General features: G+C 43.4%; 1 protein-coding gene across 1 annotated transcript; it reads left to right on the plus strand. All coding sequences in view use genetic code 11, as the record gives it.

The window, feature by feature from the left end:
• Window positions 1–619: 619 nt before the first annotated feature.
• On the plus strand, window positions 620–21,200 carry EGR_10153 (Exportin-4; the record flags this gene model as incomplete). Its single annotated transcript, XM_024499402.1, has 23 exons — window positions 620–667; window positions 701–797; window positions 1,049–1,233; window positions 1,696–1,932; window positions 1,996–2,130; window positions 2,210–2,372; window positions 2,942–3,063; window positions 3,961–4,557; window positions 5,963–6,155; window positions 7,018–7,229; window positions 7,496–7,753; window positions 8,788–8,921; window positions 11,107–11,263; window positions 11,894–12,150; window positions 13,030–13,231; window positions 13,425–13,682; window positions 14,010–14,247; window positions 14,805–15,058; window positions 15,983–16,369; window positions 17,871–18,037; window positions 18,078–18,143; window positions 19,629–20,228; window positions 20,795–21,200. The coding sequence occupies 23 exons, from the start codon at window positions 620–622 to the stop codon at window positions 21,198–21,200; spliced, it is 5,373 nt and encodes a 1,790-aa protein (XP_024346185.1).
• Window positions 21,201–23,106: the final 1,906 nt, after the last annotated feature.

Below are 23,106 nucleotides of genomic sequence, written 5' to 3' on the forward strand. Positions count from 1 at the left end.
CTAGGCAAAAGCCATTAAGTATGCGTAGGCGTTTTTAGCAAAATTTCGCTACCCTTTCTGTTAATAAGCCAAAAGTTTCCTATGAATTGTGTGGCAATTCTAAAAACGTTTGGCCCAAATTTGATGTGATTTGTCTTATTTCAGGTGGACTTTTGATATAACTGGTGCCTGCTACCAAAACATGTATAAAAATTCGGTTTGATTCGCTCCCGCAATAATGTGTAAATTGTCCTGTAAAGTCCGTATTTTTAGCTAAGCCGGGCTTGAGTTGCTTTTTGTGACTAAATGAGCTTTAATGTTACTTGTGCTTGAGTCACATTGGACTGTGCTCGTACTGTAAATTTGAGAAGAGGTTCTGCGCATGCAGTTAAATCGAAATTTAACCTTGTCTTCTTTTTTATTATTTTCCTTCCGGCGTTAGCAGAAGCATCTAGCGAAAAATGAACCACATGTTTTGCTAATTCGCCATATCTTATTTATTAGAGTAATGTAATCCCACTAATTTACAGTAGGTGCTGATAATTCGCCAGCCAATCCATGATCAGTAAATTACATGCATTAGATTGGCGAATGATGGTTGCATAGATTTGTTCACGCGTTATCGGAGTTCACTTTGGTAATGGAATCATTCTCTGCAGCACTGGAAACTGCAATCATTAAACTCAATGTAATGCATTCAGGTTCAAATTTATACCATTAGACCACCACTTCTGCCTCGGAACGCAAACAATGTGAAGATGTGGTCCTTGGATTTCGTAACGCCACTCATCCCTATGAATTATGCAAATATATACTCAGTATGTTTTCTTTATAGTTACAATAGAGGCAGAGACTTAGTCCAATGCCATTAAACATTGAGTACATGCTTAAGAGGAGGTTTTGTAGCGCACTTTACTATTTTTCTTTTTCATCTCGGCGGGTTGTTTTCTCACTGTCGTCATTAATTTGAATATTTTACTGCGTGAATGATTTCCAATTTGATTTTTGACCCGTTCTTAGGTCCTAAAGTTATATTTCCTCAAGATACTCATATTTTCCTACCCATTAGGTACATCGCGCGACTCCCAAATGCTGTACGAGGTGGGGAAGTGTCTCTCAAACGCCGTTATTCGGGAATGGAGCACCGTTTTATGTCCAAACGGTGGCCAGTTAAGTGCTGGCAACATGATTGAGTCCATGCCTTATCGGCTACTATGCTACCTACTTCATTGGGTAGCATCGTGCGGAAATGAAGTAGGCATCTGTTGAGCATGATGTGAAAGTGCTGATTAGAAGCTCTTATTATTTTAGTTCACATGTTCTTGGAAGGAATTGACATCATTTCAATCCGCTACATTTTATTAACTCCCACAGAACCGTATCACTGTTAATTCCTGAAGAGCATATGCCGCGTTTAGTCGGTTTTAATTGCTTACAAACGGATTTGATGCCAATTTAAGGCACCGATTTGGTCGATTTACTAGTTATCTTAGATTTATTCCGCTACATGGCTCATTAAACGTTGGTCACCCGAAAAGTTTTCAAATCCGAAGGTGATCCTATCAGGTATCATAACTAACCATCTTTAAAGACTGGGTATTGGCTTGACCCAGTGGCGCCAGCGCCTTAAAGACTCGTAACTTATCTGAGGTCTATGCAACAAGCGTTTGTTCTACTTGTTTCTAGACTGGCTTTTAATCATTTCTCTTTCATTAGGTCGAATCATTTGCACGGCAGAGCATTCTGAGTTCTGTGGCGTCCATAGTAAAGCGCGCCGCAGCGGCTGAAGCACAGTGCAGTCTCAGTCAGAGCCCACCGCACATGCGTCACGCAGTACCCTCTCTCATTTCACCGTCTTTCGGAAATCCTGGTCCCCCCAGTCCTCTCGTCACTTTTTTTCTCCAAGAACTCAGTAGTCTCCTCTCTCCGATACCCGTCTCCTCATCATATCAGGTCGGTTTCCTTTCTCCATTCCAGTCTACACACTCATACTCTAACTTCGTCCTACTTTTCCAGGCAGAGTTTCCTCGTCTCTCCTTTGGCCTGGCAATTCTTTCCGCCTTTCTGGACGAAATGAGCAATGCAGATCAAGATGCTGCCAGTCTGAATCTCCCACTGGAGGCCCATATTTATATGCAGGCTAGATTTCAGGTAATGAGAGGCCATTGACATTTTCGCCATATGGCAATCATTTTTAACCCCGCTTTTGCTGCCGCTGACGTTGTTTTAGGACTTTGAGCTACTTCAAATCTTTCAATTTCTCCTCCGCTTAGTGGAGAGCCTTCTCTGTGCCCGTGATTGGCCGACAGGGAACGTAGAAAATGATGAAATGACCTACCGTTTGGTGCATTGTCTTGAAGTTATCACATCGTGGAACTTTCTTCCCGAACACAGTGAGTTTTTGGCGTTTTTTTACTCTTTAAAATGTGCTGTGATACAGAAATGAAGGTCATCTAGAAGCACAGTTGATGTATTTCCATGTCTTCACATTAATCTGGAGTGTTGTTCTGACGCTCCCCAGTGTTGGGTCTCTGCGTCGGCTATCCAGTCTACAGATTATCATGCACCACGGGGAGATAAATCCACTTTTGATAAATGCAACACTTCTTTTCCACACTTTGAGGGAAGATCCTATCCTGAGAGCTGGGCGGTTTTCTCCCGCTTGTAGAGAAAACTGACAGTCTTCATCTTGGCTCTATTTCTTTCACTCAAATGCTGTTTGCGATGTTGATGGCCACCATTCGCTCTACGCCCTCAAGGCGAGGAATAAAAGTTGCCTAGATTAGCCGAGTTGACTTGGCTACCGTGACAAAGTGGAAGCACCGTAGCTTCCTCCGTAAATCTACGTGTTTTTACCCTCATTAATATCACTTGTTTCGAGCAGTTTAACACCTAAGGCTCCATTGTTTTGTTTCGCTCTATCAAAATTCACCTTATCATCCTTCTTTCCTCTCCTGTGCAGTTGTCGACTTCACTTGCCTGCGACCGATGGAGAAAAAGAATTTGGATTTTCGTCCAAGTGAAAGTTGGGCTTGTGTTGTCGGTGTCAATGCGATCTCTGCTACCCTCTCCCTCTTCTTGAAGGTTAACTTTTTGTTCATTTTTCTCGACGGATTTGTATGCAAGCCTCCATCCATCTGTTGATGTTTGAATTTTACATCCAAGTTTCGTGTTATTGCGTAGGTAATGCTAATTTCATGGCATAGAGCAAATCGGTTTTCCCATCAAATGGGAAGTAGTTTTCTAGCCTATTAAGGTAGCTTGATAGTGGCATGGAGATTGTATGGCCTACTGTGCATCCTTTTGAGAACGCAATTTTATTTTGGTAATGTTTTCGTCCTAGAACTACCCAGTGTAAACAACCCACAACACTGATAAGTTGGACTTTTTGTGACCTAGTTAGCTGAGAGACGTTTGTGGTCCTGAAAATGTCACTAGATGGCCGACCTAAACTTGAGAAATTTGCTGAAGGCTTGGGTTTAAAATCAAATCTGTCGCACTAGCGAATTCACTGTGCCGTATAGGCATGGCATGAAAGGCGAACCAATCTGCCATTTCTTATTCTTCATAGCTGCATCCTCGCAAACCATGCTCCTTAATGCATCAGTGCAAGTCCCTAAATCGCTATCTTTAAAGAAAGAGTAAGATTAAATTATTGTTGAACTTGATTTAAACCTTTTTGGGCCTGGTTAAATCGCATTATTCAAGGCTAAATAAGGTGCTCGGTCTGTGGTACACTTCGAAAGTGAAGGGGTTCATACTCTGTCATAAATGGCACTGCTCTGCTATCCCAACGACGCTGCAGCTCGTTTATGATGGCTGGTGATAATGAATCTCGGAGGATAGTTAGTAGAATTGAGTGTTTTCTCGGGTTGTAGAAAGCGATTTGATGTCTCCGATCAAATTTAATTTAAATAAATTTATCCGCACATTTATGTGAGCATATTTTTGAACTAGACTAACCTGTTTTCTCTCTTGCAGCTGCATTTTCGTCTCCGGTCAATCTCTACCTACTGCAGCCGTATTTTGTCTTCCATCGTGGCACTCGCGTCCCTCAATGGCCCTCTAGTTGTCAACACACACAGTATCGGCAGCACTTCTCCCTCCACTCCCTGTTCACTAACCGAGCACGCCTCCATCTGTATGAGCGGTCTAGCCCGTGCCCTCGTTTCTCCCCACCACAATCCCCTAGCAGGTGTGAGTGCCCTTCTCCTCCCTTCCTCCACCGAGTTGGTCACCTTCACGCAGATCCAAATTAATAGTGACGTTAGTGATCTTTCTTCTCTCTACCCACGTACCGCTGAAATTGAGGCTACTTTTGTGCCACTTGCTCACTCTACCCCCGACGGCACAACAGGTGGTTTTTTGTCTTATGAGCTGCCTCTGTTGGCTGAGCTGAGCGTGAATTTGTTGCGGCGCCTCGTGGAGGTGTGCGGCGTAGTGGAGGGTTTTGCTATGGGCAATGGATGGCCGGCGTCGGACGCCCCAGGAAGCCAAGGGGCGGTGCTAGCTCATCTCGTCTTTTACCTCAATGCCGTCAATGCCTTCTTAGGATTGGTTAAAACCATTCTTTTTGAGGTAAGACTCCATTCTTCAGTTCTCTCCCAATGTGATGCAGTAGCCAGGTTGCATAACTAGTTTTATTAGATGATGCAGTTATAGACTTCTTTTGCTGTGTTATGGTATTTTTTTACGCTACTTAAACAGAAACGAATTGCGTTTATCGTTGCGGAATTTGGTTTTAGTTTCCTGAGTTTGATGAAGTGTTTCATTGGCCATGTAGTGGTGGATTTTTTATCCAGTACTTCTATTAGGAAGTGGTGAAGTTACTGAAGATGTGTTGACCTGCATTGCTGTTTTTCGACCAGGTCCGAGCTGTGTTTGCCATTGTACTATTTGGTTTTTTGCATTGTGAGCTCAGTAAGAATCGTCTTTATCCAGATCTCAATTAAACGTTTGCTGTATTATTTTATTCCCTTTAAACTAATGTCAGTGGCATGGCTTCGCTATCCCAGCCCTACGGAAGTAACCTTAATTGAAGAATCCAGAATATGGTTGGATGGAATTTGACAAAGCTACACCGAAAAAATACCAAATTTTACTATTTCCAGCTTCTTAAAAATTAAGATGACATCGAGTCAATACTATAAGGTGTTATTTGAGATCTCCACTCCTCCAAGTACTGCCCCATTCCATGCGAAACATTGACAATGTAGCAAAATATACAAACTTTGTTCAAATCAAACTGAGATGTTTCATTCCACACTCCCTTGCATCGTATAAAAGGATCTCATCGTGTATTAAAAATAGATTCCTATCAGGTGTGTCTCATCACTCGTACTATCAGTCGCCGCACATATCATTCTTGAGCCAGTTCAGGTCACTCAAGTCCAGACACCGCTACCCAAGGTAGTAGGTGTGTGCTCTCAACAGATAGTAATGAACAAAAGGCTCTATTTACCCACCTATGCTGATGACTTCAAATGCAGTGCGGGAGGGTGATGGGGCGCTAGATCGATCAGCCGCTTAGAATCGAGGTGTTTGAACGGTGCCAACGTTTCAAGGACAGCCACACTTCTGTACGTCTGTAGCCATCCCAACCCACAGTGCACAGTCACACCTGTGAATATAGGACGTGCAAATTGTCCGGTCTTCGACTCCCCATCGACGCATAACCTGTCGTGTGACGAAATTGTACAAGAGACTTCTCTCTTTGTTGCACTGGTAAATGAAATCTAATTGGTGGTGAACGTTTGTAATCTTGTGAAGTCCAAGCACACTCGGCACTGTCAGTTTTCCAGTTTTGATTGAAGTCGTAGTGAATAGACTTGTAGGCGCTGAAACAAATATATAAATGTGGAGAGCTATGTGGAGGCATAAATGTGTTCTAGATCTTTGTGAGGCTGGTAATCCCGTTTATTATCCACCACTCTTCACATATTTTACGAAACCGAATCTAGAGTTCTTTTTCCTTTCTTGCCAGTGTCTTCTTCTCGAAGCAGGTGTGGTGGTGGGGGTTGAGAGGTTGGCAGCGGACTTCAGCGACACGATGCGCGCTGCCCATGAGGCGAGTGAACGTATCTTTGCCTACCTTTCCGACGTCAATGGAGCGGTGCCGCACTTTGACGCCTCCAACACTGCCCTTTCCTATACAACTGGACCTTCTGCTCCCCTCGGTAGGTGCTTCATCCCTTTCACCTAGTAAACACAGATGATATTCTGGTGTAGGAGACGATAATTGTTCTTTTTATTGGGTGCGATCACGAATTCTCGGCCCCTCATCAGTTCTTCAGCAGCACCCATTTATGCACTTCAGGGAATTGATTATGCTGGTTCGTGAAGCTTGTGACTGGCGCCTTGCAAATTCTATTTCCTTATCGGTTTGTTAACTATAGACGTCCACGCTCTGCAGTCAATTGACCAAGCTGCGTTATGGTTCTGTAATGTCGAATTATACCATCCTGAATTTAAACCACGGTTGAAACATTCCTTGAAGACTTCTCCCTGTGGGACCTATTTCTCTGCTATAGACTGCTCACTTGCCTGCCGTTTTAGGCGGGTGATTAAAAAGTAGGGGAAATTTTTCAGAAATCGTTATGTTAAAGCGTATTTACGAAATGAGAAGTTATTTAATCAAAGTAGTAGATTAAAATTTGAGTCGTATTCATACAAGCTCACAGGAATTTTCCTAGGCAAAAGGTAATGTGAGGTAAATAATGTTTTCTGCAGTTTTTTCCAATCATAGATCACGTATTGTCTCCGAATGAATTTTTCGTGAAGGTATAGTGACCTAACTCCTTTCCGAAATTCCTTGAATTCGTTTTATCTGCTTTCTATTTTTCGTAATCATATCTCTCCTTTTACGTTATGTTAAGTGTATGTCCCTTAGATAGGAACCTGAGTTGCCCCTGAAAAATGCTATTCTGGCACTTTACACCCACGCCATAATCTTGGTTTCATAGATTTTGAAAATGAGTCTTACTGATTGCAACGTTGGCTTTTCTTAAACCATCATCTTCCTTGTACACTCACCTGTAGACCAGATGGTGTGTACCCTAAAGCAGACTTGCGGCCAGGTTGGCGCCAACTACCAACGGCACCAGCATGATCTCATTAGGGTATACTTTGCATCCCACCTTTCTGCACCAGTCGGTTTTCGCAGGGACGCCTCGACTACTCAGAGCACCAGTGGGGGAAATGAAGAAGAGATAGATCTCGACATAGACGAGGACGACCAAATAGCCTATGAGGTAACCTTTCTATTCTCAATTTAAGTCCGTCAGCTCATAACTTAATGTCTCGTAGTGTTTGTATAAGTTGTATCCAGGATGGATGGTTGAATGGATATGAAGGTGGTTGGAGTGATATATAGGTGTTTTGATAAATGAATTGATGGGCGAGTGTACGGATAGAAAGGTCGCTTTGAATAAACTCATGCATCTTTTATCCACTTACTCTACGTAAAGCTACTCGAAAAAACAATCATTTAACTAATTCATTTATTGGTGCTCCACAGGATAGTCTCTTCGCCATTGGGCAATTCAGCAGTGCATCCGAGGGCGAGGCGTTGGCCGAGGTTGTGAAGGTTTTGGCAGGCCTCTTAGAGGAGCGTGTTTGGCTCCTTCTTCGCCACCAGCCCGGGACACAGCCCTCCTTTGGCCTTCTTGAAGACCTGCATTGGCTCCTCCTCTTCATCGGGCACGTCCTCGTCACCGGCCCCTCCGAAATTGGCTCCTCCAAGGGCACTCAACCCGCCTGGGATTCCAACTTCTCCGTAAGTTTGATTTCCAACTTTTCTCATCCTTTCATCCATCTGAGTCTTCATAATTGCATGGTACGTTGGATTAATGTTTCTAAATTCGTTTGATTGGATTCTTTCCTTTATTTAGGGTGGTCAAAGAGTATGCCGGCTATTCTTTGTTGTTTTTTGCTCTTTTCCCCAATCATATGCTCTTTTGTATTTGTATCACTAAACACACTTCCCTTCACGTCCAAAATTCAGCATTTTCACCTTTTTTCAATGATGTTCGGGCTAAATGGGGATTGTCAGGCTCGCAAAAATCTCTAACACATCTCATGGGGCGAAAATCACATTTATGCCTCTACATTAGCTCTCTCATACATTTATGCACCTGTTTTAGCGTCTAGGAGTCTCATTCACCTTATCTCCGATCAAAACCGAAACCCTGACAGTACTGAGTGTGTTCGGACTTCACAAGATTACGAATTTTCGTCATCTATTACATTGTATATACCAGTACCACAAAAAGATTCGTCTCTTGAACAACTTCGTCATATGTCAGGTTTTTGCGCCGGTGAGGAGTCGAGGACTAGAAAATTTGCGCACACTATGTTCACAGGTATGATTGTTGCATTGTGGATCGAGATCGTCATGGAGGTAAAGGTGTGCTGCTGTCTTTGAAACTTTGATACCTTTCAAATGTCTCGTCCCATCACCTTTTCGTACTGCTTTTGAAGCCATCAGCACAAGTGGATGTGTGGTGGATGGAGTCGTGCGCCTTCATTGATAGAACTTTTTTGATCACTATAACCTTTTGATTTATGGTGTCTGGACTGGACTGAACTGAGCTGAATTGCCTCAAGAACGATGTGCACGGTGACAATAGCGTGAGTGGTAGGATATACTTGACAAGAGTACGGTGGGATCCTTTTCAATAACGAAAAGGGTATGACGCTAGGAGTTCCGGCTCGAGTTAAGCATCGCTTGTGCACTGCCCCTCGCTTTAGTTTTCCATCTAGCCTCATCGACTAAATGCGTATTTGCTTGTTTATATCATTAACTTTCAGATCCCATTTGCCGTGTGGTCCATAGGTCCACGATCCTTCACGGTGGAGCAGTTTGAACATTGTCGGAATTATATTATCAGTGCCACTGAAAACACACCTTGTATTGGAACCGATGGTGTACCACCGCTTTTACGGTACGTCCTGATTATGATACCAAGGCTGTATTGAGGTGCCATTTACCAAGATAAAACTAAGGATATTTTTAGTTGCCTGGTTTTCCAGTCAAACATCTCCTATGTTTTCACCAGTAATTCCATTTGTTGCCCAAATTCCAGTCGAGAGGGAAGCCTTATCGTCTGCATCTAGCATTCTACTCTTTAGTCTATTGGAGCTCCTTTCATTTTTCTCTTTAAATGTCGAATTTCGTAATTTAAACTAATTGGGCGCAAACGACTAAACCGCGCGCTCTGTTTAAAGATTCAGTTTCGACATTGGAACCATAAACCGACCATATTTCATCTGGAGACCTCACTTAAATTTGTTAATGCGTTTTTGACGAATGTGTGAGCTCTCATCTTCTCCAACGTTTGATTGACATCGGGTTCTAGGAGAGGTTGTCATAGCTGAAGTAGAACCGATGTAGCCATTGTAATGTTGAGGAAACAAATCACTTTCACTTAAAATCGGACCGCCTTTTTTTTCATTAGATTCACATAGGAGCGAATATCACTTTTTTGAATTGTCAAGTCTCTTGAAACTGTATTTTGTATTTTGAGGCTCCCCTGAAGGCGATAGAGGAAAATACAGCAGGGCTTGGGACAACAAGCATGACCCAAAGGCCAGCCCACTCGAGGGAAAAAACGGTAGGGGAACGCCTAAGTGGTTCCTTTACCAAAATTGAGCGTTAAACAAACAATTAGCCTATTTCCCGACCCCTCTCCTCCTTTTCGTGTTGTCTTTGGCGTTCACCTTGGTCAACCTTCCGCGCCAGCGATCACAACGTAATCAGTGCTGTAGGAAAAACTTGCACGAGCCAACCGTGCCAATCATTTAATTTTATGCACTTGAGAAGGTACTTGGCTACAGCGTCACTGGTTCCTCTTAGCAATTCTACTGTATCTGGAGTTTCGCTCTGTATGGGAAATAGATTCGGGGACGGGGATTGTACTGGCCATCACACGTCCAAATCTAGCAGTGGGAACACTGGCCCAAAGGTAGAGTTAAATAACGAAGGACGGGATTCAGCTTATTTCCGTTGGAATAAGGTCCCTCGTCAATTACTCCTTGGGACGTCGCTTATACTTCAGTGCTTCCCAACCGTATCTACTTGGGTTCTATCGAGGTAGTAGAGACTTGGAAGTATCGCGAGTTTGTGCATTTTCTGTCTTCATACGATATGCATCATATTGATATCGGGATTAAATTTTGCTTCAAATTGTTTGTGTATTAAGTCTAAGTGATCCAAGTCAAATGTGCCTTGATTTTTACAGCACTTCGTCATGGCGTCCACACGAAATCTGAGGTCTTGACCCTAGAAGAAATCCCATTGGCTACTAAATGAACCTTAATTATTCGATGTCATAAATTACATTCAGCGTTTAAAACTATTCCAGAGGATTTAAATTACGCTAAAAACTTTCAATTGAGTGGTATGTTGCACAGCGCCCGGAGTGGACCCATAGTCTTTCAGTTCGTGGTTCACGGTCATTCAGATCCGTCGTTATCTCTGTCTTCGATGAAATATAAATTGATTCCTTTTGGTCGTTTACTAGTGGCTCGAAGGCGACAATCACGGTAATTAAAGTAGGCCTTCCATCTATTCCAAAGTTATCTCTATAAGTCATGCCAAGATATACAAAAACGAGGATTACAGAGCTCGAAGCTCAGTCGAAAGGGGTGATAAATAGCTCTAGAACTCCAATAAAATTGACTCCAAACGTTTTGGTGGAAGGTATTTTGGAAGATGTTATGGAGTAGTTTCCCTTCCTTGAAGAGGATATTTTAGTTGGTGGAATGGAGAGCCTTACCGTAGCCGTAAAATGTCAATAAATGCTAAGTAGTAATACTTTATTTCAATTGTGCATTTAGGAGCTGTTACTATTCTTTCCCCTAATCGGAATCAGTAATACTGGCTGTTGGAGGACAGTCATGGTATGCAACGTAATGACGATTGCTTATTTCTGTCGGATATTTTCGTGACATTTCTGATGCTTATTAACACATTGGAACACACCACGACTACATCCGTTCAGACCTTCAGCTCAGCTTCTCTTACACGACGAAGCTTTGTGACCCCATCAGACATTCTAGGAAACTGTGCACGATTGGTCAAAGTGGACACAGGGACTTGATACCCTTATTTTCCCTTTTTTTGCTTAGGATCTTCGGTACTCTCTTCCGTCTGTTGCGAATGCAGGTTTCCAGTCGGGTAGGCTCCGCCCAATTGACTGAGGACACTCTCTGGGTGTTTGTCCGTCTCACTCTGACCTATTTCTCACGCAACCATTTAGCCGGACCTGAAGGGCATCTCGATCCGGTGAGTTGTAACATCCGAATTTGTTGTCTTTTACGTCACTTTAGGTCCACACCTCTGTTGCTTCATAGATGTCCTAGATTTCAACTAAGGGAAAGGGGATTTATATCTTTAAAAAGAAATATTTTGCCCTTCCTAATAATCCAAAAGTCGTGCCTTTTCGTGATCGGACTAGTAGAGTCTTCTCTGGCGATACCTTCCTTGAACAGCTGGATTACCTTTTCAATGAAGAGACGTTTAGGTCAGTGACTCCTTCGAGTCGAACCATCACAAAACACACAAACACATTCTGAGCCACCCTCATCTACTTGAGGCCGAAACTACTCTAGATTTTACATAAACCCCTATTCTCTTTCCAACGATTAATCAACTCAAATTCGAATTGCTTGTAAGGCCTGAATCCCATTTAATCCGTTTCCCTGATGCATCAACCGCGTTAGAAACTACATGGATTTCTCTAGTAACTCGGTCCTGTAGCATGCGCTTGTAAGTGTATGATGGGCGAGTTCTGTACCGTTGCATTGGGTTGTTGAGGCGTAAAAATTTACTTGTAGACGATTGAATGAAGTGCCTAATTCAGAAAAGGTTAATTTTGTGTTCTTTCTTCATCTCTACGTACTTTTCCGCCTGTAGGAGGATACAGCGGCATCAGAGGGTGGAGCGACCCTGTTCAGAACGCTGTTTTGCCCACCAACTAACATCGGGGGTAATGGTGGACCAACAGCTCGCTCCACCCATCACCAACTCCTCCTCACCCACGTCTCCACAGCCCTCACCCTTTCAGCCTGCCTAGCTATGGCAACGTGGTTGGGCGAGCCAAAAGTGGCCACTCTTGCCTCCGCCCTCCTCTCCGCCATCGCTCGGCACTCCCTTTTTACCGGCCCTATCAGGTTCGTGTGATTAATAAGCTTCGGAAGTGGATGCTATGCATGTTATGGAATAGTTGTTGCGCGCTTTTAAACTCTAGAAAATCCTTGATTTGGCTTCTAGTGCTTTGATTTTTTTATATGAAGTTGACGAGTTCAGTAAAGCCTGGAACTAGGTATTCCAATACCTCACTCGGCTGTGGCTTGTTTTGCACACGTACATCAGTGACTATACAATCTGTTAAAGCAAAACGCTTTTCTAGCCCTTTGTGGTGCGATAATTTTTCTTCACTAGCATTTGTTCTCTCAGGAGTTCATTGTGTGCATGCGCTTCCAGCGCTTTTAGCTATTGGATATGTCTACCATACAGTCAAATGATTATGAAGGAAACTGAAGAGCGGTGGGATCACCATGAGCATTTTTCATTGCTTTTCGAGGGTTTTCCTCGAGGGTTTTCCCTCAAAATCGTATAAAGCGTTGCCGGTTTGGAATAGAATTTCGACTTGTTTTATGTGGGACTGAAACCAATAGGTCCATGTTGCCATTGTGGAGGTTGAATTGCTAGAGTGAAATACGTAATTTATAAAAAGTCCTCTGTTTACAAGGAAACCTCCGTTGTCTTGCTAGGCGTTTCATATTGTTTCATGTCCTATATGCAATACGTGACTTTATTTAACCAAATCTGATATTCTCGAGATGTTTTTTTAAGGTGTAATTAAGTATACCCAAACTTTTCGATTCAAGAATCTTCTAGTAAAGGTAACAGTGGCGACAGTGTCTGCTTTCCTTCACTGTTTTGATTTTGCACATCCTTGAGGGGGAGGTATTGTTCTTATGGGTTTTGAAGCTAAGGTGGTACCAGGATACTCGTTTTTTTCTTCAGTCCTTTTTCTGAATTCACAGCAAACAGGAGGAATCAAATGCAACGACATCATCGCCCGCGCAGACGTGGATAGAGCTCTGCAGTCAGGTCTGCGCGGCGGAGACGTGGCTGTGTCTGGAGACAGAGACGCTGACCGAACTGGTGGACGCCTGCACGCGTGGCTGTTGGTGTCTGCGTGGCGCACATAGGCCCAGTTTTACCTCTACTGACCTCTTCTATCAGGTTTGTCAGTTGATTTTCTTATTGCCGCTGTAATACCTGAATGTGACACGTTTGTGTTAATTTAGATTGTATTCCACACTTTAATGGATGAATTCTGCCGAATTTACGGTTGTACAACTTTCCTTTTTACACCTGGTTTAGTATCCTCCTACTAACCCTAATTCAGTAGTGCTACTTACGCCCGTTCTTCCAGTTCTTGGAGGAGCTACGTACGCGTTTAACTCGGCTCATTATCGTGGACGAGGCGAGAGGTCAGAACAGCAATGGAGATGCGGGTGGGCAGGTGATGGATCCTTCGCTCCTATCACACCTGATTGCGGGTCTCTCGGTCCTTAGGGGACTGGTGCGAGCCCTCCGCTGGATCGTTTCACACGGGGGCAACTCCATCTGTGGTCTGGCTTCTTCCAATCACTCCAGTGCCACTGCTACCGGCTCTAGTGACCCAGATCTTGTGGGCTTTTTGTGGACTAGTATCATTTTTCCTATCCTCCAGAGCTGTTGCTCGTATTTTTTAATGGTAGGTCACCGTAATCAAGGCTTTAGGGTTGGATACCTTTGTACTTGCTTCATCTTCATCTTGCAGTTTACCACTTTTGTTTTTTTAAAGTAGAATAGGTTTTTCATTTGCAGAATTTGTGTAGTTATTTATTCAGTTTAGGAGTTGCAAGTTGTTCACTTGCTTTCAAATAAATGGAGCAGAATTATTGTAGGTTTATAAGCCTATTTCATAGGTCTCGTCTGCTGAATGCGTTTTAGGCACCATGGTTTTGCGTTGTAGCGCTACCACATGTACCATGAAATGATTGTTGCGATGCTGACGCTATTCGAGGAGGTGGCAGACAACTGTCTGCTCTACCTGGCCAACTGTCCGGCCACCCTGACGGTGGAGGATGCCGCTAGTGCCTTTCGTCTCACCAATGGACTTCAACTACGTTTCCCTCTGCCCTACACAGGTTCCACCCAATTCTTCATCCTCGCTGTTATTCTCTGTGCCCAGTACGCTCAGACCAATTCACGTGAGTGATTAAAAATGATCAAGAAAGACGACTAAGCTGCAATCTTAGTGTTCGGTTTGCCTTTAGAAGTGTTATGGGCCATACTAAACTGAAATCAGGTTCGTCGGTTATGCACAAAAGGCTGGAAGAAAATTAGCATGAGAGCCATGAGTAGACCCTTATTACCAGTTTGAAGGTAATAACTCGGAGGATTGAAAAGAGAAAAAGAATTAAAATATCGTTCTTCCTCATTAATCTTCTCTTTCGAGCGTCATCCTCGTTACTCTCCTACTTTGGCCACGAGGTAGAAACAAGAACCATTCAGTGATATTCTATCAATATTAACCTTCTTAACTAAGCTGTATTTCTCACTGGAACCTGCGTTGTACGGCCCTATTTACCACGCTATTATTTCTGAGTTTATTTCTTTTTTCCAATCTCTTGAATTTTAAGTGCTTTTCCAAAGAACAAAATCTTGTTCACCGAAGTATAATGACGTGAATGTCCTCACTGTCAAATCTTATCGATTAAAGCACATTCCTTTCTGACACTGCTCACTGCTTCTCTCCTTCTAAAAGAGAAGCTCACTACAAAGAGCATCTCAAAGGAGGTGGACGAGGAACGAGTGATCGAACTACGTCATCTCTTCTCTCTCCTCCAATTTTTCCTCAGCCACGAGTTCGATTTACGCCTCTTCGGTGTGACGGGGACAGGGCTGAATTCTAACTCACCCGGCGGCGGTGGTGATGGAATTGGGATGATGACCACAGTCGATGTTACTCTCGTTTGTGTCGGCTTTCTTCTACCTCTCCTTACGCAATCGGTGCTAGCGGTAAGTGCCTGAGACGATGCTTCTTGGAATCTCGCCCCTCTCTCCTATTACGCTTATAAAAGGTAAATTTTGTACCCTCTCTAAATGCGTAGAATGTCTTTTGTCACTTGAGAAATCTTTTTATTGTCTGAAGTATGGATGTGGTGTGCTCTGTTGATGAGTATTGTAGAAATCGTTCTCCTTTCTTCCGTGTCTGCAACCGAGGGGTGTGGTTGGAAAATATCCGAGGGTTCGCATTTATACCATTTTGGACTGATTTAAGCAAAATTTCTCTATTTAGCAAATAATTTTTATATTATCTGAAATACGAAGTTGGCAAATGTCCTAGGGGCCTCCCCCATATTTTTCGGCCAGTAATTACCACTTCAATTATAATCTATCATGTAGATTCAAATTTGTATCACATTGAGCCGAGTCGAGTGATTTTTTATCACCTTATGGTTTTTTATGGTTGTGCTGATCATATCTAGGTAATGTATTTTACCTTTCCCGACCCATCCATTTTGAATAAATCAATCCTTTTGTCGTAGACCTAGTAGTCAATTTCCTACAGTCAAATACCCATTCATTTCACCTCTATCCCTCAAATTATCAATTAAATCGTCAAACTACCGACCTGTCCACCCACCTCTGTTTTATCCATCTGCATAATTAGCGCTCTAACCAATTCAATCTTGACCAATCCTTGATTACTTCATCCATCGACCTTGAGTGCACCCATCTATTCATGAATTCATCTATTCAATCATTACGCCACTCTTCTTTTCATCCAAGCCATTGGGACACATTCTTTTATCAATTTGTTCACTCTAGCTCCGACCTTTTCAACCTTCACACCCAGAATTGATAGGACGATAGTGACTTATCTATCTATGTATTCATCTTACCAACCGTTTTAGTAGTTGACCTCTCCTTACTTAATAGGTTCCAGAAATGGCGGGCTCCTTTTACCACCTCCTTTCCTACGCTCTGGAACTGCGCCCCGAAGGTCTGCTCCATCTTACCAAGGACAAGTCGGCAGAGGCGTTGACCGAACTTGGGCGCCTTCTTCGTCACGGCATTTTCAACCTCGCCGAAACCACTACAAACATGAGTGCGCTGGAGGCACTCACGTACCTGGCCGAATTCTGCGCTACTCGGGGTTCCCTCCCCACTTCGGCCGCGGTCGCCGCCACGGCCATGGTGACGCACTTGCCGTTGGGGAAGGATCTCCTCCGCGAACTTCTCGGGCTCGTCACCCGGGATATTTTTCCGGCACAGTTGGAGGACTCCCTCGCGGGATGCATCTTTGCGTTGGCTACTCTTGACCTAGTGAGTCTCGCCAATCCGTCTCAGTCTGCCAGTCTCTCTGTTTACATCTTATTTTTGGCTATTTGTATCTGCGTACCCGTCTCTGTTTGTGTGTTTTATTTTGCCCCCTTTTTTATTTGTCTGTCTGCCTTCCTTCGTCATTTCCTTTCGCTGGCTATTTGACCGTCTGCTTCTATCTACTTATCATCATTGCGCCGTCTACCCATGCCAATCTATCTATGTGCTTCCGTTTGCCTGACTTATGTCGGTCTACCCTTCTATCTATTTACCTGTCTGTTTTCATCCAAGATCTGGTGCATCATAAGACCACTCCTAATTGTTGCAATCCCCAGAAACATTTACTTCCTTCTGTAGCAAAAGTGGAAAAGACAGATATGAATGTGATGGATTAGTTTTCGTCGGAAGTACAGCTGCGACAAACAATCCTTAAATGTCAACATTGGACAGGCTTTAAAAGTGATTCATTGCCTGAAATAGTAATAGATTTGTAGTAAGTACTTTGCGCTCAATCGTTTCGCTGTTTGCTAACAGGAAAACCGTTTAAATAGGTGGTGTTGTGCATTTTCTGTGTTGAAACTGATATCAGGTGATGCTACAGAGGCAATCAAGCCAAACCAAACCTTTTATCTAGAAGGTTAGTACCGCAAAGTTACTACGTACCGCAGTAAGTTCAAAGTCTGTCCTTTTCCCAGTACCCAGAGCACCTCTCGTAGGCTGAACTCCATTTGACAGTTTGACACGCGTAAACGGTCATGTGAGTGCGAACCAGAGCATTGTGGTGAACGAAGAGGCCCCTTGAACCAACGGGTTAAATCCATGTATAGCCCTATGTACAGAGGACATTGGGCATCGTCGTATGTGGTGATACAATGCTCACTCGCTGAACCACCCAGTTGAATGGCATTTGATTAACTGATTCCAGTGAAAATTCTGGTCATGGTAGTTCATTGCCAATTCCCAGTTTTCACAGGCGTTTCTGTAAACAAACATTCCGTTGAATGCAAGGAGCGCTCAATGGAGGCTAATAGACTAGAAACAGAAGGCACGAATCTTTCCACGAAATGGTGAGACACACGGGCATTGGCAAATGCAAAGATGTGGAATTTTGAAAAGTTGGTGCACATTAGGCGCCAAAATAGCTTGTTGCCCTTGACTAGCGCAGAATAGATAAATAGTGGAATGAGATGAGGGCATGCTTTGACAAGGGAGGCGAGGATTTTCTCGATTGCGCTATTGCATGTGATGAGAATTGGGTGCATCAAGAATCTTAGAGGTCAATATTTCGGCACCGGCTCAGAAGCAAAAGACTGACCTTAGATGCTCCAGTCGTACTGACGCGCTGAGATAAGCGTAAGTATCTGGTAGAGAAGTATGACGAAAAATAAGCGTGGTTTTCATTCATTGAAAGTTATTATTTCTTATAAACCCCTAATTTCATTTTAGTTCGGATACCTCTGTATGGGTCGCACATGAAGCGTCTAAGTCCTTCTTTTTTTTGCAGCGAAGCTTCGAGGAGGTAGCCGGTGAATCCGTAGCACGATATTCAGGCGACGCGACTTCACAACAGCGTCTACAACACGCCTTTCTCGAGCTTTCCACTCCCCTGACTAACACCACGACGATGTCGGAGAGGAAGAGGCGCACTGATTTTCAGCATCGCTTTCACCTGTTTGTGCCCACTGTCCGCTCCTTTCTCTGTAACTTCTAGCTCTTCCGACCACGACAACGATTGTTTATACAACCACCTCTTTACTAAACTACACGTGCGTGTTTGGTTAGTGAAAAAAGAGAACGATTTTATCCTTTTTCATTTTTTTTTTGCGCATACGTGTGTTCTTGCGCTTTCTACTGCAATTTTTTGATGCCAGATTCTAGCTCAGAGGGTAATCGTCCACCGCGCGTTATTTTTTGCTGTATTTGCTCCTTCCCATCTGCTTCAGTTTCTTTTACTTAACTTTAACGTACGGGCTCAGGAATGAAGGGACCCTATTAATGGTGATAGAAGGTTCCTGGAGTAAAGTTTGGTTTTCACTTAAGAATTCGTTATTGTTAGTTTGCTTCAAATGATAAGTGGGACATCAACTAATCATCTGCGTGAACCTGAACAATAAAGAGCATCTCACGACGGAGTCCCGTGTTTCGATGCTTTCACCTCGAGTACTACCTTTCATCTTTCGTTCTTTGTTCTCGTTTTTCGTCACATCATCGGTATGAGGAACACCCCAGCCGTGGAATCAGGTTTTTTATTATTTTTTAGGGCCAAAATCGAGTTAGAACATTAAATTTGTTTCAACGGTAGTATTTAAAGTGGGTGGCAGTGCATTTATTTGATGAAGTGTCAGCGTCTCGACTGTCGGTAATGCCTCCTTGCTAATTCGTGTATGATTTGGGACATTTCAGCTTGGGCAAAATCCTTCTCGTCTTTCTGTTCTCTCTTTGTCTCTAACACGGTGATAATGTCACCTGTTGGTTTTGGTCACGTTTGCCACTATTGCTGACATGAAATCTGCTGAAGCTTCTTTTATTCCCAGCCTAATGGTCGCCCTATCGGTGATATTTCCTCCGGCTACTAGTACCTCGGCGAAACTGCTTACTTAGACAAAAAGTTGAGTAGCATACCGTCCTTATCTTTCTTGGCTAGTCGAGCTCTCGCCGTGGCCAGCATTGTGTTCGTAGATGTTTTGAGCCTCTGCATTGCGGTTCTACAATCGGCCAAATTTTCGCTTAGTTTAGCTAAGATTTCCGAAAATCAAGGATTGATCGTGAAGCAAACCGCGCATCCTCGTGGTCGCCACCGTTCTGGATAAGGGCTTACCCCATACTTAATGGTCTAATGCTTCAAGAGATGGTAGTTCTGGAGATACTTCACGGTCCACCGATTTGGAGTACTTCCCTGTGGCTAATGTTGACATTGTTGCATCGACAATAGTTATTTTTCAAATAGATTTTTTAAAAAGTAATGCTATTTCGTTTCAACGTGTTCCCCTCCCTCCCCCTTCAACTCTGTCCTTGTTGATCTCATGCAATTTTCTGGAATCTGCTTCGAACTGAACTTGTCCCCGGCAATGTGACCCACGTACGTAGTTTGATAATAAGGCGACCTACGTACTTATTCGTACTCCATCTCTCTATTTTAGAAGGGCTTGGCCGCCTACGCAGTTGCTAATCAAATTCTCCTCTCAATTCAGCCGTGTGATCGCACTTTTTACATCCCCTCTCCTACATCCTATTCAATTCACCACTCTCCCATCTTTTACAGTCGTGCGGCAACGCCTTACACTCCAACTACCCCTTTCGGCAGTCTGCCCTGTCTGCGTGTCAACACTCTTCCTGATGCCCCCGAGTTTGCGATGAAAATCACGCGTACTCGTCTTTTTCTAGGGCCAAACGCTTCTCTAGTCCTCTGCATCTGCCTTCATGATGTTCCATCTAATGTTAACTTACACCTGGAGACTGTATTTCCTCGAATATCTTCCACAACAACGTCTGATGCGGCAAAACAGCGTCTGTTTGTCGTAATTCCAACACCACGGTCATTTGGAGATATATATTTTCAAATATCGACCTCTGATTGGGTGATACATCTTCCAATACCTGTTGATCTCGAAAGTGTTCAATCCATGGACGAAGTGGATGAAGAAGAACTTGATCAAGAGGTTTTATCGATCACTCATCCTTGGAAATTCGGTTTGAAGTTGAGAGGAAAAGAGGCAGAGGTGGAGCATCGTCTGTCACGGCTGTTTAGATGTCGAATAACCCTGGGGCAGTGGATAGCTGTTACCCGAGGCTTGTTCGCGGGTTGTAGAGTTCAATTGAGTCGGCGTGCTGCCAAAAGCTTGGTATTCAAGGCCATGGCCTGGTAGGTGAGCTCTTTGAACCCTACTTTTCCGGTTTCAAATGTGGGCTAGATTTCAAAGCAATATGCTGGCCTATTCTCTATTTTGATGAATTTTAAGCCTCTAGTGTAAGTAGATAATTAGAATGGTGGACTACAAGGCTATTAACATCAGCAATGCCTATATTTGCTGATCTATTTTATCTTGAAACTGTCTTTTTGATGCAGAGGAGTAGTTTGCGGTGCAGATCTGAGGGTCCCGTGATTGCATTAGAAATATCGTGTTCATTCTACAAGCTGGTAATGTTGCGCATGTTCTTGCAACGACTTGGATAACACCTCCTTTGTCCTCTGTACGATCGCCCAAGACACTTTTGAGGAGTTAAATGTAATCTCTTCGGCTTTCCATTATCGAAATGTGACTCTATGAAATGCACTTGGAAGGCATGAATTGAAGTGTTTGTATTAATATTTGACAGCAGTCTATTTATTAGCACTTCTTTTTCATCATCATTCATTTTGGAGTTTACATCCTCAATTTCTTCATTCGTCATCTGACAATGCTAATCCTCGTGATTATTTTCCTCCAGTCGCAGAGAGCTGCATCACCTCCTGTTAGACTACCTCAACCGGGACGCTCTGCTGGGGAGTGAAAAGGAGGGTAATGGAGAGGAAGCGGGAGGAGGGTCAGTGACACTGGATGACCTTCGTGACGCCCTACTCACTGAATTGGGTCTCTTCAAGTCAGCCCTCTGTGCATCTCTTGTCCGTCGCGTTTTGAGCTCCTCTGTACCCCTTGTTACCGCCTCCACTGCCATCTCACCCGCTGTGTCCGCCCTCAAGGTCGCTGACCTTGTTGCCGATTGGCGCAACGCGGCTGCGGGCTCAGAGCCTATCGACCAATCTGTGGCCGCCGATGTTTTGGGTGGCAGTTTGAAAGTCTTGGCCGCGGCATGCAGTACGACTGAATCAATTATCGCCGGTCTAGTTAAGTGAGCTCCCCCCGCCTTGTTCATATCATTCGGATGTTTGAGAAACTGAAGATAGGTTCGCTGTGTTGTTGTCATTGAAATGGAGTTTTTAAAACAATCAACGTGTGGACTACTTGTTCACAGGTGAACCTTCTGGTTGGTGTTCCAAATGGAGTTCACGTATACATTGGTATTATGATTCAGCACTATTTTTTGAGGCTACTGCATAAATTTTTACCTCTATTAAGTTACGTTGGATTTGCTCCAAATGGGTGATAATTTGAAAGGTGATGATTGGACAAGGAAGTGGAGGATAAGTTGAATTTTCCTAAATATATCATGACGAGAACTCATTTTACAAGTGAGAAACTCTGTTCAAATAGTTGTAGACATTGAAAACTCCAGATAATATCGCTTTTTTGGCATCTTTGATGCAATGAAGGGGAGTTTGACGCAACTTTGTTTTAGTTTTTGAGGATTTTCGAGTGCCTCTAATTAAAGAGTAGCAGTCCTTGTTGGTGATGGGCTTTACAATGAGGGATTGCTATCGAGGCTTTGATGTATTCAGCATTCGATGTATAATCAAGGCCTTTTCGGGTAGTATTTAGTAGTATGCGCATTCAACCAGCCTGTCAGTGATGCAACCTCACCAACGTTAACTGCTGCATAAACCTCAATTCCGAAAACTCTTTTGAGTCAACAGTGGAGGAAGTGTATTTGTATCTTTTGCCATTTTTGAGCTGAACTTTGTCACACTTTGCCAACGTGGCCCATTCTTGGTAAACATGCGAGACTGGTATATAAGGTACGCGTTCGACGAAGTTTCCGACCTGTCTTCACTTTGATTGGCTTTTTTATGCGGCAAATGCTAGAGTAGGTGTTAGGGGATTGGTCTGTCCCTTTAACTTATGACTTTGGACAATTTAACCAATCAAAACAAATTCACTGTCCATCATACCTAGAGGCGACTAAGGTAAGCCAGCCAAGTTTTTTAGACTCTAGTATTTACCAACAAAATCAAACCTTTTAATCCTAATGGACTTGCAAGTGGGGCTGACGTCTTCCCTGTAGAAAGATTTTACCAACAATCAAGTTCATGCCCTGTTACCTAGATCTGGTTCACTTCTCAAAGGCAAGTAATTAACGAGGTACAAGAGTTAGTGGGACCGAAGCATAAGCGCCTCATACACCTGCCGGTGCAAATGAAGCACAGCACGGTTTGGAGGCCTCAGTTACCTGGCGACCAGTGCAACGGTCCTTGGCTAGCGTTATCATTCAAACATGTAAATAAAATCCGTGGAAAGAACGCCATTACCTAAAATGAAGAGTCAAAGTGAAAGTTTGCATTTTTTCCTTGAAACCACACGCCTTGGTTGCCAAAGCGCTGTATGCTCTTTGAATAAGCAGAAAGTCCAATCTGTCGAGAATCCATGCTCCACTTAACTGCAAAGCTCCATTCCTTGAGTTGTCCTTTATAGCGCACGAATTTCGGGAATGCATCAAAGATATTCAAACTACGGCTTGAGTGAATTCATGGTGTCATAACTCATTTGAATTTTAGCACTTCATGGCACGAAATCCCCTCTAGACATCGTTTTAGAGATCATGTTTGAAATGGACTTTAGCTAACATCTTTTTCCTCTACAAGCAAATGTCGGAAAATTGTCATTCAACATACAAACGCCCTGAAGCGCATGTTAGTCTTGAACTACTTCATAGACGGCCTAGAAATAATCACATTGACAATAGATGAGGGCGACGGAAGAATCCATGGAACTGGTCGCAGCAACGATGCCGGTTATCAGCATTCAAAGTGGACTGTCTCATCTCACGAACTCAAACATTGGTCAGGCTTAAATATCTTGCCATTAGTTACAGCGGTTTTAGTGTTCAAATTCATATTCTTCATTTCCTCGACTTATGTATCCCTT

This window comes from Echinococcus granulosus (assembly GCF_000524195.1).
Source record: "Echinococcus granulosus chromosome Unknown EG_S00194, whole genome shotgun sequence".
Classification (NCBI taxonomy): domain Eukaryota; kingdom Metazoa; phylum Platyhelminthes; class Cestoda; order Cyclophyllidea; family Taeniidae; genus Echinococcus; species Echinococcus granulosus.